The 15,164-nt window shown below is 30.0% G+C and overlaps 1 protein-coding gene and 1 long non-coding RNA gene across 2 annotated transcripts; one reads left to right on the top strand and one right to left on the bottom strand.

The window, feature by feature from the left end:
• The first annotated feature begins 2,459 nt into the window (after positions 1-2,459).
• LOC143592718 (mannan endo-1,4-beta-mannosidase 7-like) lies at positions 2,460-14,545 on the top strand. Its single transcript, XM_077072571.1, has 5 exons — positions 2,460-2,831; positions 12,341-12,535; positions 12,638-12,760; positions 13,698-13,894; positions 13,973-14,545. Exons 1-5 carry the CDS (start codon positions 2,499-2,501, stop codon positions 14,394-14,396), a joined length of 1,272 nt encoding a protein of 423 aa, XP_076928686.1. The 5' UTR covers positions 2,460-2,498; the 3' UTR covers positions 14,397-14,545.
• Positions 5,900-6,846, bottom strand: LOC143592717 (uncharacterized). The gene is made up of 3 exons (XR_013145969.1): positions 6,708-6,846; positions 6,240-6,581; positions 5,900-5,966 (listed from the first exon to the last, which is right to left on the bottom strand). It is a non-coding gene; the product is annotated as an uncharacterized LOC143592717 (long non-coding RNA).
• Positions 14,546-15,164: the final 619 nt, after the last annotated feature.

The raw sequence follows: 15,164 nt of genomic DNA, 5'->3' as shown, positions 1-15,164 counted from the left end.
AGTAGATAAGTAGCATTCAAAGAAGAAATAATGTATAACGATGTTATAGGCAGCTCAAAGAAAAGCATCGGTTGTTTAGGGGATGTTATAGGTATTCACTTTGAGGTAAAGCCTGATTTTGAGAAAGAAATTAATTGTTGTTGGTAGTAGTACAAATCAGTTTGAGAGTTTAAGTAGTAGCCAAGGGAGTCTAAGTATGGCCTGAAACATAACAAGAAGGGTGATTCAGATTCCTCTCAGGTACAGGGGTAATGGTGTCATTTCTGCAATTGTTTTTATGGATGCTGAACATGAAGATGTCTTTGAACCATTGACTTACAGCGAAGCTATAAATTCAAAAAAAAAATTAGGGCATCAAGTTATGGAAGATGAAATGATCTCACTAACGAAGAATGAGACATGGGTACTGGTTGAGAAGCCTAACAATAACGGATCGTTAATATCAAAGAAGGTATTAAAAGAATAAAATCACCAATATTTAAAGAAAGATTGATGGCTAAAGACTTTACACAAAGAGCAAGTATTGATTAGAATGAGATTTTTTCACTTGTAGGAAGCCATACTTCCATAAGGGTAATTTTATCATTAGTTGCATTTTCTGATATGGAGCTTGAACAATTAGATGTAAAAACAATATTTTTACGTGGTAATATAGAAAAGGAGATTTATATGAGACAACCACCTGGTTCTGAGATGGAGAAGCAGGGGAATTAAGCATGTTTGCTTAAGAGATCATTGTATGGACTTAAGTATTCTCCTAGACAGTGGTATATCAGATTTGATGAATACATGATATCACATGGTTTCTCTATAAGTATATATGATCTATGTGTTTACTTAGAGAATGTGATAGTGGGAACATGGTCCATCTACTCCCATATGTAGATGACATGTTGGTAGTCTACATGAATAAAAATGAGACTGTAGCTACAAAAATTGATGGATGAGTTTAAAATGCGATACTTGGAATAGAGATTTGTAGAGATAAATAAAACAAATAATTGAGTCTAACTCAGTGTTTTTACATAAAGAAAGTGTTAACAATTTTTTAGGGACGAATGCAAATTTGTCATTACAGTAATAGAAAGTGTTAACAATTTTTTACATAAAGCTACTTCACACCCTTTATGGTTCGTTTGATTCATATAATGTTTTCAAAGGAATTGGAATGCTTGAGACTAGAGATGAATTTGAATTGGACGGAATTGGAATTAGCACCAATATAAATTTGTACGGTGTTTTGTTTGTAAAGTTGGAGATGGAATTGAAACGTAAAAAAATTAAATTTATAAAATTATCCCCACCGTTGTACCAGCCATCTATAATCAATTATGATAATCTTTTGTTCTTTGAAGTTTTTATTCGTTTAACAACTATATGTGCTTTGGGTTGTGAGTTTTTTTTTTTTTTTTTTAATTTTTAAGCATTCCAATAAAATGTCTATAATTTCTTGGCTTGTGTGATGGAAAGTGAAATTCATTTGTTTGAGGAAGTTTGATGGAACAAATTTCACTTCCAATTGGATCTCAAACCAACCAAACACAATATCTAATAGAATCTTTTCCAAATCTATTTCAAATTCCTTCAAATTTATAAACAAAATTGGACCTAATTACTATGTAGCACGGAGACAGGGATTTGGAGCCAGTACCCGCCCCGGGGACGCTTTGGTGACAGAAACACGAGGGGGACGTTTCCTAAATGTTTCCGGTTAATGAAGGACGTATACTAAACGTTTTCGGGTTAATTGGGACGGATCCAAAACATTTTGAGGACGTATCCATTAAATTTTAGGGTTGTGTCGCCTTTGCCGTCGAGATTTAGCTATTAACCACTTACGTTGTTTCCAGAATACTTCGCTGGAGTAACTAAAGTTGAGAAAGAATGGAAGATGAAAAAAAACTAATAGTTGGAAAATGAGATAACAGCGACATTGTTTTAAATCTATTTTTAGAGGTTTTAATCAACATTACATTTTTGTCACTTTATACCCTCAATTTTTTTTACACTAGAACTAATTTTATTACAACTTTGCTTTTTCTATAATATAGTCTCTCTAGATTTGTATATTTTATTTGTATACCTAACTTTTAAAGAAACGCATTTAATTCTTACACAATATATATTTATTTCGAAATTTGTTTAATAGATTTTTATTTTTTGAACTTTTTAGTTTTACCTTCCCCGTTCTGGTATCGTCCCCATACGTCGGTCCCTTAACTTGGCCTGTGCTACATAGCCTAATTATTCCTTACATCTTCCATTAGTTTTGAAAGTACTAAATTAACCAAGGACTTTTTACATATAAATCCAAATAATAATTCTTTTTTTTTATAACGAAGGAATGTTTCTACATATAAACTAAAAATATATATATATTCCCTATCACCGGGTCCCATAGTCATGCCCAACTTCCTTCTATATATACGTATTATTGATCAATATCTAGTACCAACACACATCTTTACGTAAATCCACACACAAAAAACCTAGAAAAAATGACCAGCCTATACCCAATCTTATTTTTCTTTCCATTCTTTCTTTTGATCCCACAACACTGGTGTCTACAACTATTAGCTGCCGATGACGGGTTCGTTCGCATAAATGGAGCTCAGTTCATGTTGAACGGTGCACCATTCTATGCGAATGGGTTCAATTCTTACTGGCTAATGGATGTGGCCTCGAACCCGTCCCAAAGATCCAAAGTTACCACAGCTTTTAAAGAGGCTGTTAGCAGTTCACTTGTGGTTGCGAGAACTTGGGCCTTTAGCGACGGTGGCTCTAAACCGTTGCAATCTTCACCTAGTGTTTACAATGAAAATATGTTTCAGGTTATTTGTTTCTCTTACTCAAACATAATACTAACATGTTTAGTTTGTGTTTGTGACAGGAAGTATGTCTTATTGTTTGCCCGACAGATCCACATATGGCATATCCTTAATTTGCGAGCATGTTGATGTTTTTTTTTTGTTTTCATCCATCGGTTGAATATGTTGATAGGGTGTTCTGGTTTTGTAATCTGCAAGGAAATTAGGGTCTGAGATCAAATATAATATATAAGAATTATTATTAACTTTTTGTATAGGCTTTGGTATTAGTGAAGCCATCACATACTCTATAGCAACATTCAAAATGAATATATGTATATGTGTTTTTAAGAATTTAAAGTATCTCTTAAAAACTAACGTTTTCTATAAAAGAAATTTGTATGTTAATGTTATTTGAGTGTATTTTATCATTTTTAAATCTATATTTATGATTACAATTTTGAAAATTAGCTTTTATACATAGCTATGTTTTTTTACACATATAAATTTATTAGTACATAAATTTTACACATATTTAAACTTGTGACTAATATATATAATCAAAAAATTATATATCAAATATGATAAAACTAATCTTAAATAATGTTAATATATAAAAAAAATTAAAAAAATATTTGGTTGTTAAGAGTTCATAAGAGTTTTTAACCTTTTTAAAAATAGATAACGAATAAAAAGGGAACTACTCCTTAAAAAGAGAAGTAGATAACGAATAAAAAAATATTTTTAATTTTTTTTGTTTAATCCTTCTTATAGTTGTTATTCTTCACTAGAAAAAAAATATAAAAATAAATAAAAATAAAACAAATAAGAAAAAAAACTCGTAGTGCACATTTGCAATACATCGACTTTTTTTTATTGCATACGTGAAATAGTGTGTATTTTATATGTGTGATAGTGTTTAATAACATAATTTCAATTGTTTGTATTGTATATGAGCACTATTGTTACATTATATGCAAAAAAAATAATAAAAATTGATATAGTGGATATATGCATTAATGTTGTATTATTACATATATGTATTAGTGTGCATTGGATACAAGAAATTGTGTTCTATTAGCATACTAGGTTAAATGCCCGTGTGATACACGGGTAAAAAAGAAAATCTAAAAAATAAAGATAAAATATAATATATTAAATTTGATATTATACTTTAATAAGGATTTATGTTAAGATAAAAAATAAATCTGAAGTCACTAATAAAAAGATTTGTCAAGTTGGAATCAAATGCATTAAGAAAAACAAAAATAACATTGATAAGAGCTACATTAAGAAATAGTGATTTTATATTCAAAAGCTAAAACAATAAACACATTAACATATAAGTGTTAAAACCATATTATGAACATTCAACACAACAAAGTCAAAAGATGTTTCAACAGAATACATCAAACCGTAAAAACAAACCATTCAAACTTGTCTTGACGATAAGCAAAACAAACTTTTCTTTTCCACATTCATTTATACATCAATTGTCTGATTTCCTTCAATGAAGAACTTTTGAAACCAACCTAGATACTTCATTGCAGTCGTATTGAATGTTGCATTCATCACCATCCTCTAACACGCCTGCTTTCATGAATTTTCACAATATTAGGAAATTATATTTGAAGTTCAAGATATACAAAAGAGAAAAGCATATCCCCATATAAAAGTTAAAACCTCAAGTACTATAATTTATATCTCATTTGAGGTTTTATATGTATGGTCAATTCAAACTCAGATTCAGATTTATGTAAACACAAAAGAGATGAATGTTAATGTTGAATTTCAAATTTGTGTTTAAAAGAAACTTTAAGAAAGAAAGCAAAATTGATATATTTTTTTTAACAAACACTTATTTTATAAATCTGGAGATGGAATAAAGATTCAAAGTTGTTTATAAACTATTACAACAAAGAAAGAATATAAATAGACGTCTAAACAAACAATAATTTAAATATAAATTTCTTAATTATATATTGTGTAAGAAAACAAAAATGCAGATTGATTGAGAAATGTATATAAATTGTAAAGCTACTTAAGAAAACTGTATATATACTTTTTTTTTGTGTAAGGTCTTGAAAACATGGATATGTGTGTAAAAAAGCCATACATTTAAATTGAACTGAACCAAACCTTTAAAAACAAAAAAAACATTTTTTGACATTGAATTTTATTTTATAAATTTATTAAAAGACTGAAAAGACGGATTAATTGAAACTGAAAAAAACTTAAACCAAGCCAAAATCGTTGTGAAAATTGAAAACCGAACAGTTTAGTAACCCAAAAACCAAAATTTGTAACATATAAAGACAATTACTTGAGCAAGGGAACCAACGATCAACATCCCAAGCATGAGGAGAAGCCATATGAGCATGAAAATACATAACATTGCGTTATGGGTCAACTCAAAACGTCTCGGGATGAAAGCTAGAGTTCCTGAAATTAAAATATATAAAAACATAAATCTTTTTTTTATTGTTATTAAATAACAGATAGTTTATGATTTTTCAAACAACCGAGTTTTTGGTTCAGTTTCGGATTTTCATGTACTGAAAACTGGAAAACCGAACCAAACCTTTACAAACTGAAAAAAAAAACCCAGTTTTTATTATTGATTTATGTTTAATAAATTAATTAAAAGACTGAAAAAAAAAACTTAAACCAAACCAAAGTCATTGTGAAAATTGACTTAAACCAAATCATTTAAACAGCCGAGTTATCGGTTCAATTTCGGTATTTCATGTACCGAAAACTGGAAAACTGAACCAAACCTTTAAAAATCGGACAAAAAAAACAATTTTTGTTTTATAATTGCAAATTGAAATCATGGGCCTTATTTTTTCATAACATGTGGAGATCAAGAATGAATGTTTGAAAAAATAAACACACAAATTAAGAATAAATTAACGACTAAACTAATGAGTAACTCTTACAGTTAATGTTTTTCAACAAAATTTAAGAAATATTATGTGGTAATTGAAGGCATACCCAATCTAGTGATGACTCTATATCTTTAGTAAAATCAGCATATACCAATCCAATAGTTTTAGAACCGCAACCATTTTGTTTGAAGCTGAGATCGCGATTGCAGCTTGTAAATAATCTTTCTTCGTGACTTCGAGTTCGCTTTCGACTTGAGATCTCGTGTAGATTCTGACATTTAAGTTTTCGATCATGGGTATGAATCAGTTTTGATATTTGCTTTAAGTTTAATAATATTTACTAAATAATAAAAGGTAAGCAACATTGGTATAAATTTTATTTTAGGCCAGAAAACCATCAAATTTTTAGCTTTATAGATGAAAATGTCACAATATACTTGGTAATTATTTTTGCAATTAACCATAAAAGATTAAAAAGTTTTATCAAAAAGTTAACTGTTGGTGAAAATTATTCAGATCTCAAACATAAAAATTTAATTTTAACCTACATATTTGAATGATAAGGGAGCTTCAATATCAAACGTTCGATGGTGATCGCGCTTAAATAATGGCCTCCAATGTAACACAACTCAGTTAGGATTTGACTGATTCATTAGATGAGCATCGCATTTGTTTTTTGTGAAACCTATACAAAAAGTGAAAGAAAAGAAAGTCATAACATAATCAAAGTAATGATACTAATTAATTTCAAGAAAATTAACAATTGAACGATATCTGAAGTTTGACAAAATATACATACCATGAAATTAGGTGTTCGTCGAGTACAACTTAGTTAGGATATGATGAAATCATTCTATGAGCATTCAGTTTTGATTGTTTGTCAAATCTATAAAAAAAAGTGAAACACAAGAAAGTCATCACAGAATCAAAATCAAAATAATTATGATACTAATTAAATTTAAAAAGAACTTAACAAATTAAGCAGATCTAAAGTTTGATGAAAGAGTCGTACCTTGAAATAAGCGGAACATTCGTCAAGCAAATGAATCGTAGGTTAATCAAGAAGCTAAGGTTAACTTGATGGAGAGAAATACGACAGTAGCGTCGATGAACAACGATTTGAGTTAGGGTTTCTGGAGAAGAAATAAGAAGCAGAGAAGAGAAAAGAAGAGGCGATATGTTTGTGATATATTTTAGGGTTTTTGAAAAATGAATGGATTGATGAACCGGACAATGAATTGATGAACCGGTTTTTTGAGACCCTTGCTTAAAAAAGTGACACATCAGCAAATTGAATGTGTGAGTGACACATCAACATGTTTAAGGAGAAGGGGACAAGTGGCATAGGAGATTGTCTTTTATTATATAGGGGGATATTCAATAGTGTGAATTGTAGCATGCAATTGTGTTGTATTATATGCAATAAAACACTATTGTATATAGGGGTGTTCAAAACCGGATATCCGGAGTTTCGAATATCCGAATTTCGTATATCCTAAAATTAGTGGATTTTCCTATCCGAATCCGTATCCGAAATTTCGGATATCCGAATTTCCGGTTCCGTTCAGATAATCAAGCGGATATCCGAAATTTATAATAAAATAAAATAAAAGATTTTTCTTGCAGATCTGGGCATAGTGGCCAAAGAAATTACTTTGAACCTATCAACATAAATGAATTCCATGGCTTAATGAATTAAAGGATTTTTCTTTGATTAACAACAAACGCAACACTCTTTCGTCCAAAATCACTAAATTAAAACAAACACTATCTTGAGGAAAAGAGGAACCGACGGAGGGCTGAGCAAGATTGAGAAGCTTTTCAAAGCAAAATCTGTTGAAACTATTAACAAGCGGCATGACTTAAAGGGATTTGGGGTATTGACTTATATATAATAAATAATCAAATTTAAAGTGTAGTTCGGATATCCAAACTATCCGAAAATTTTCAAAATCGCTATCCGAATCCGAATCCGAAAATTCAGATATCTGAGATTTGGATATTCGAGGATATCCGAATTTTCGGATAATTCGGATTCAGATTTTCAGATATTTCGGGTATTTCGGATACAAATTTTTTTGAACACCCCTAATTGTATATATATGCAATACACATTATTGCACATATGCACTACATCGACAGTTTAATTATTTTATTTTATTATTACTATTTCTTTTAAATAACAATATCAACTTATTAGAATGATGAAAGAAAAAGAAATTATAAATTTTTTTTTAAAGTTAAAAAATAGTTATTTATTAGTTTTATGGTTCTTTCTTTAACATGAGTTCTCTCTAGATCTCAGTCCTAAATAAAATTAAATTTATAGGGTTGAGATTCGGTACAAATAAAATTAACATACTAAACATATAAATAACTAGAATAATTACAATTTTAAACTAAAGTAATTATGTTATAAAAAATAATATAGTATTATAATAATTACTCTAGTTCAAAAGTTATAGTGTAGTAATAATTACTATAGCGTTAACATAATTACTCTAGTTATTTGTTAAACATAAAAGACCCAAGGTTTCAAATACGGTCAAGCTTGGCTCATTTAATTTGATGAGAGCTCGAGCTAAAGTTTGACTGGTTTCGAGTTCTATTTCTAAATCTTGAGCTTGTATCATGAATAAATTTTCAAACTCAAGCTTCAGTTCATTTATTATTTACCAACTACTTTATATATATGTTATTTTTCTATTAACCCAATAAAAAAGTTATATTTTTTTATATAAACTTAATACACATTATTTAGTTGGGCGGTTTCAAAAATTTAACGATTGGTCATCGATTTAGTTTTCACGATCAATCTACGATAATACATATTGGCTTTGGACTGGCCACTTTCACCAAATGCAATGAATAGTTTAGTTTACATGTTATGCTAAAAAGCGGTCATAAAAAACCATACTGGACCGTATATATATATTTAGAGAGAGAGAGAGAGAGAGTCAGGTTAACGTATAATAATCCTTAACGTACGCGAATTACGCACATGGTAAAAGCAAAACACTCCAAGGAAAACAAAACCTCAAAGCCAACATATAAAAAACGCTCAAGCCAAATTACAAAAATGCTCAAGAAAATCGTCATACGTTTAAAACGGGTTTCATGAAAAAAAGTAAAAAGTTGATTGGTTAACGATCGAAATATGTTTTTCGGTGAATCGATGATTTAATTGGGTATGTATTGATGATTCCGAGATGTTGGGATGTGATTTCATGAATCAATTTCGTGAATATATGTATTTTTTGTACGTTAAGGTACGTTAATGATTATTGTATTCTATCCTTTGTCTCTCTCTCTCTCTCTATATATATATATATGAATATATATCTGCTCGCTACACACACACACTTCATTTAATAAAAAACTACAAGTTTTATCATTTGTCGCTCTCATGTAAAATCTTAACATTTTTAAACATTTCTTAAATATTTTTATAATAGTAATTGTTACAAACACTATTCCAAAAATTCATGCTTTAAAAATTTTTAATTTAATATCTACTTCATATGCATTTGCAAATATTTGAAAAACTTTAATTTTTAATTCTTTTAATTTTATAGTGAATCGTTATTCTATTAACAAAATATATATATATATATATATATATATATATATATATAGTTTATTCTAATTATATTGTGCTTAATTATTAATGAATATCGATCTTCATGAATTACCGATGTATAGGCTCAAATGAAAATAACTAAAACATCCAATAAGAAAGAGAAACATATCTAATGGTATAATGGTAAAATAATATAAAACATTTTTTTTTAATATGGATTTGATCTATCTAAAATTTTTATGTTGACATGATTATTTATAAATCAAGTTATATATATATATATACAGTGTTTATAAGGCTTTATAGTTTTTTATTTGAAATTAACTTTAATATAGCTATCTATCTTTCTAATAAGAACATACGTGTGGTACTTGTCACTCTGGTATTCATACAATTTAAAAGTAACTAAATCTCTAATATCATTCATTATTTATTTATTTATTTAATTTTAACAGTTAAAATACTAATTTTTTGAATGATAAAAATATCTAAATAAACACTTAAAAAACACTACTATATTAGGACCAATTTTTAACAATGAATGATAAATTAATTGTTTATTATTTTGGGCATGTCACTTCATTATTTATGTTTTTTTTTTTTCACTTACTCGTGTAGTCGTAGATATCAAGCTAATATACTATAAATCAAGTTAATACAAAACACTAAAATTAATGTGAGAACAATAATAACAAATTAAATAGTTTCTTTTCATTGAGAACACTAAAATTAAGTTAATACATATAATATAAACATTAAAATTAAGTTAATACATGTAAAATGAATAGTTTATTAGCTCTTCATCTTTTTAAGTTTCCTTTCTAACCTTTCCATATATATATATATATATATATATATATATATATATATATATATATATATATATATATATATATTATGGGGATGGATCTTGCGAGAAGTGCGAGAAGTGTAGGCATAACTCCATTAATCCCTAATTTCACTCATTTTCATATGATGTTACATACGTATATGTAGGTTTATTGTATTTATGTCTTAATTACACATTCAAACCTACCTACAAACATATAAATGTAACGAGCCACATTCAAACCTATGTACCTACACACATACAAACATACATGCACATATACAAACATACGTAGACATATACAAACATATGTACCTACACATAAGAAATGTAGTTAAATTAGAGATTAATGGGGTTACATCTTCACTTCTCGCTGTAAAAGAACTTCTTGAATGATCCAATACCTAATATATATATATATATATATATATATTTAAAAGGATTATAATATATATTATAAAAGTTATAATTATTAAACTTCTACAGTTATATAAAATTGTGTTTTTGTTTTTCTTATATGCATTATAATATAGTATATATACGTGTATGTGTGAGGGGTGGGAGAGGGGGACATGGATGTATGTGTTTTTATGTACATGGGTAAAACTAAAACATTTTTACTTGGCTGTAATCACTAGTACATAAATTCTGTCTGTGAATTGGTGAATAGCTTTGTTTGTAGTGAGTATACTTTCTTTACCGTCGTTAACATATAAATTGGTCGTATTTTATTAGTGGACAAACTAATAATTGTAACATCTAAGCTTATAAGTGGATATGTTATGAAAGAGTTTTAAAATTGTTATGTAGTTTTATGTTGTAAACAAAATACTTTCTAACCATATTGATGATTGGTTTGAAAAAATATTAGTTTATGGATAGAACAATAGATCGCGTACATATCACGGAGTACAAAGTTATATATAATAATATAAAAATATGAAATAGAAAATGATTGATGATTGAAAATTCCTTTTTTCCTAAAATGTCTATTTAGAAATAGAAATACTAGATTCTACGGTCTCTCTCTTTTGACAAAAGCATAAAATGTATAAAAATAAAGTTGGCGTTTACGTGCAACCATTGGCATAATCGATGAGGACATGATACACATCTAGATCGCCATGTAGGTTACCATGCAGAGTTTACGAGAAACCCAGAATGTCCATTCTTACACTTGTAGTCGGCGATGCTATGGTCTTCAAGGTGTCTCCGTCGGAATCTAACTTTTTTTGTTATTTTTTTCAATTTTCCATCAAAGTGTGCGGCAGCGGTGACTGGATGTATTCTGACTGCCATCGTGTCTCCGTCGGAAGGGCATGTATTCCGGCGGTTTTTGAATAAAATCGAATCTTCCATTTTTTCCTGTGGCCACTCTAATTTCCCACTTACCTGCATGTATTCTAAATCCGGCAATAAAGTCAGACCTACCATGTATACTAGCGGCCTTTTATATTGGTACCTACGCATCTGAACCGATGCGGTGATGGTCGTCGAGGAGTGTTGAAGTTGTGCGGACACGCATATGAATAGTACGCGTGCGTGGTGGGATAAATAAGGGTTTGAATATGTTGCTCGGAATTCTTTCCGTTGGGTGTAAGGTGGAGGTGTTTTCCTTCTGTAGTCGGAAAGTGAGTTGGTGGTGTTTAGATGTGTTGCATAATAGTAGTGTGGTGTTTAGATGTGTTGCATAATAATAGTCTATCTAGAATTTTAGATTACACTTTGTATTTGTAGGGTTAGTGTGTAGGGAAAGTGTCATTCTCATTTTGTGATGGTAAGGTGATTAGGGTGTTAAATGGGAGGTCAGGAGTTCCGACCTTACAATGTATTTCAAAAACTAAAAACTGACGTTTTGGGAATTTTTTGAATTCATGGACAAAACCTTGATGTATCATTGGCGAAGCTTGGACGAGTTCGTCGGAGGGGCCGGACTCAATATGTATTTAAAAAATCATAAACGAGTAGCGCCGGGCTTAAATTTCAAGTAAAAAACGAATAAATTTATACTAGTACACGAAAAAAATAGAGGGTGGCACGGGCCCTCACTAAATGAACTTTCTAAATGATAAAAGGACCGTGAAAGTGGATATTTTAAAGTGTTGAAAGTGAAAAGGAACGTATACAAACCCCTTTTTAAATGTTTTAACAAATACAGTTTTACTGCATACATATTAACAGACTCTGAAAACATCACAAAATTGCTAAACTTATATGTATATGTTTTATTTAATAGGCTTTGGATTTTGTTGTATCCGAGGGTGGGAAATTTGGAGTTAAGCTGATACTGAGCCTAGTGAACAACTTCAACGACTATGGTGGGAAGGCCCAATACGTGCAATGGGCAAATGAAAGAGGACAACAAATACAAAATGAAGATAGCTTTTTTACCAATTCAATTATTAAAAGTTTTTACAAAAATCACATTAAGGTATTTTTATTATTATATTTTTTACTAATGACATAGTTTTGAATTCAAACAACATTTGTTTAATTGCTATATTGATCATGTTTGTGAGTATATACTTGATAGACTATTCTTACAAGAAGAAACACTATTACCGGGATTATCTATAAAGATGACCCAACAATAATGGCTTGGGAGCTTATGAACGAGCCTCGTTGTCCTTCTGATGTGTCTGGTGCAATCATTCAAGTAAGACACTCTCCCTTTTTGTTATTTTGCTAAAAAAAGTAAATCTTTGTGATAATAGATTGTGATGACAAGGTGTTGCAAAACTAATTTTTTTGGCACCATTAATGTACGAATTTTTCGTCTAAACTATAATACTTTATATGAATTGAATTGTGTTACTCGTGATGGACGTAATTTCCGTTGGACCGACCCATCGAGCCTATGATGGATTGGTGTCTTGTTTATTAAGTTGATCACGTAACTTGGTTTACAATAAATAAATTACTTGGTGAATAAGTCAAGCCAATGACTTGTACAACAATGAATTTATTTATTGGAATAATTATTATGCTAATTTTTCTCTTATTTTTATTTTGATCCAACTACAATATATAGAAACATAGATATTACATCAATATAGCAGGTAGGCGGGCAACAAGCTGCGCCGCCACCCCTTTCTGAATTGCAAACCCTAACCTGCTAAAGACATACCCCTGCCCCTTTGGAGTCGACACATAGTGCCATGGGATATATTATTTAAATTTATTTTTACTAATTAGTATTTGAGTATGATAATTGTTTGTATTCTAGTTTAATTAGGTTCTCCAAGTTTAAATTAGTATGTATACACGTGCTTGTGGGCTATATTATTAAGAGGTTTGAGTATTGTAATTTTTCGAGCTAATGAGACTCGAAGATCAAGCTTATGATCTAAAATATTGTTTGTGTTCCCGATTCTGGTTACCAAACATCAACTCGGCTGTCCAACGCATATCTAAAACTGACTTTCGAGTAATGTTTAATACATGAAAAAAATAATTAATAGTGCCATGGGATATATCAGTGTTGCCTACATGAATGTGCCAATGTTCATCATGTATATAAGCACACTTAAGTGATCTATAAACTTTATGGATGAAACACTAACAAACTCTGCGTGACTTTTTTTTTTTAATAGAATTGGATATCGGAAATGGCTTGTTACTTAAAGTCAATTGATGGATATCACTTGCTAGAAGTTGGCTTAGAAGGGTTTTATGGAGCGTCTTCATCTCAAAAGAACCCTAATAATGCACTTTATGGAACTGATTTCATTGCTAATAATCAAATCCCGGAAGTTGATTTTGGGACAGTACATTCTTATCCTGATAATTGGTACAAAATTTTAAAACCTCATAGTAATATTCTCACAAGTTTGATAGATATTGTACTCATCACATCATTGTTTTAAAGGTTATCTAATCAAGACAATGCTGCCCAACTTGATTTCTTGCAACAATGGATGTATGATCACATTGTGGATGCACAGGAAGTTCTTCAAAAGCCGATTGTATTTGCAGAATTTGGTAAATCTTGGAAACATATCGGTTACAATATCAGGCAAAGAGATCAACTATACAATGTGGTTTATTCATGGATTTATAGATCAGCAAGCGAAGGTGGTGTAGCGGCTGGAGGGTTATTTTGGCTACAACTAGTAGAAGGAATGGACTCTTATAAAGATGGGTATGAAGTGATTTTAACCGAACCCTCCTCAACAGTTCGTTTAATCACCCAACACGCGGAAAAACTAAGCAACATTCGCAAAAGGTTTCTAACTAAGAGAAAACGCAACGCACACCTAAACAAAGAGATCGATGCATATAAAACATATTAGAAGTGATTGGAAACCATAGATTTCCAATCTTATGTTTCGTAATCTTGTTAGTTCGTTGTATCTCACTTGTTATCGTTATACTTTCAAGATATGCTTGTTTTTGTGTGTAGCTTTTATTGTATACAGTACTGAGTTTATTTCCTACCGTACTTTTATTCTTGTGTGTTCTTGCTTCTTATTGTCCTTTTCTTTATATTTGGTTTACACATGTATATACGGTTTCTTTATGTTAATTATTCTTTTGTATCTGCTTTGTATGTTATGGTATTCAGCTCGTTTAAGACCTAATTTTGATGATATTTGATATAGTCTAAATTATACATATCTTCATAAAAACTTTCCCTTCATTTTTAAGTAGGTTTGGGGTTATTTGTATTAATTAGATTATGCTCGTTCCTGTTTCATAATAGCTGTTTAATGATCTCAATAAACAACGGGCTAAAACTTGTAAATCAACTCAACAAGTACCGTATATGAAATTATGTTCACAAAACGTGATTTGTTCTATTACAATCAAAAGAATATATACAAGAGATATATCAATATACATGGAAATGATTACAACAATAAAGCAATATAAATAACAATCAATCATAGCTAAAAATAGTGGTGAATTTAAAATTCAAAAGTTATTTGTTTGGAGCCGGAAATATGTTGACATGCCCCCGCAAGATGGACGATCGACAGAGAAGACCAATCTTGGATAGGAGAGTGTTGAAGCATAGTTGATCATCACCGGATATATGAGTTACACGTATCGTCCCTTGT

The sequence above is a fragment of the Bidens hawaiensis genome, unplaced genomic scaffold, assembly GCF_021521415.1.
Source record: "Bidens hawaiensis isolate Kalapana, Puna unplaced genomic scaffold, B.hawaiensis_p1.1 tig00041164_1, whole genome shotgun sequence".
NCBI lineage: Eukaryota > Viridiplantae > Streptophyta > Magnoliopsida > Asterales > Asteraceae > Bidens > Bidens hawaiensis.
This window is presented reverse-complemented; position numbering and strand designations above follow the sequence as displayed.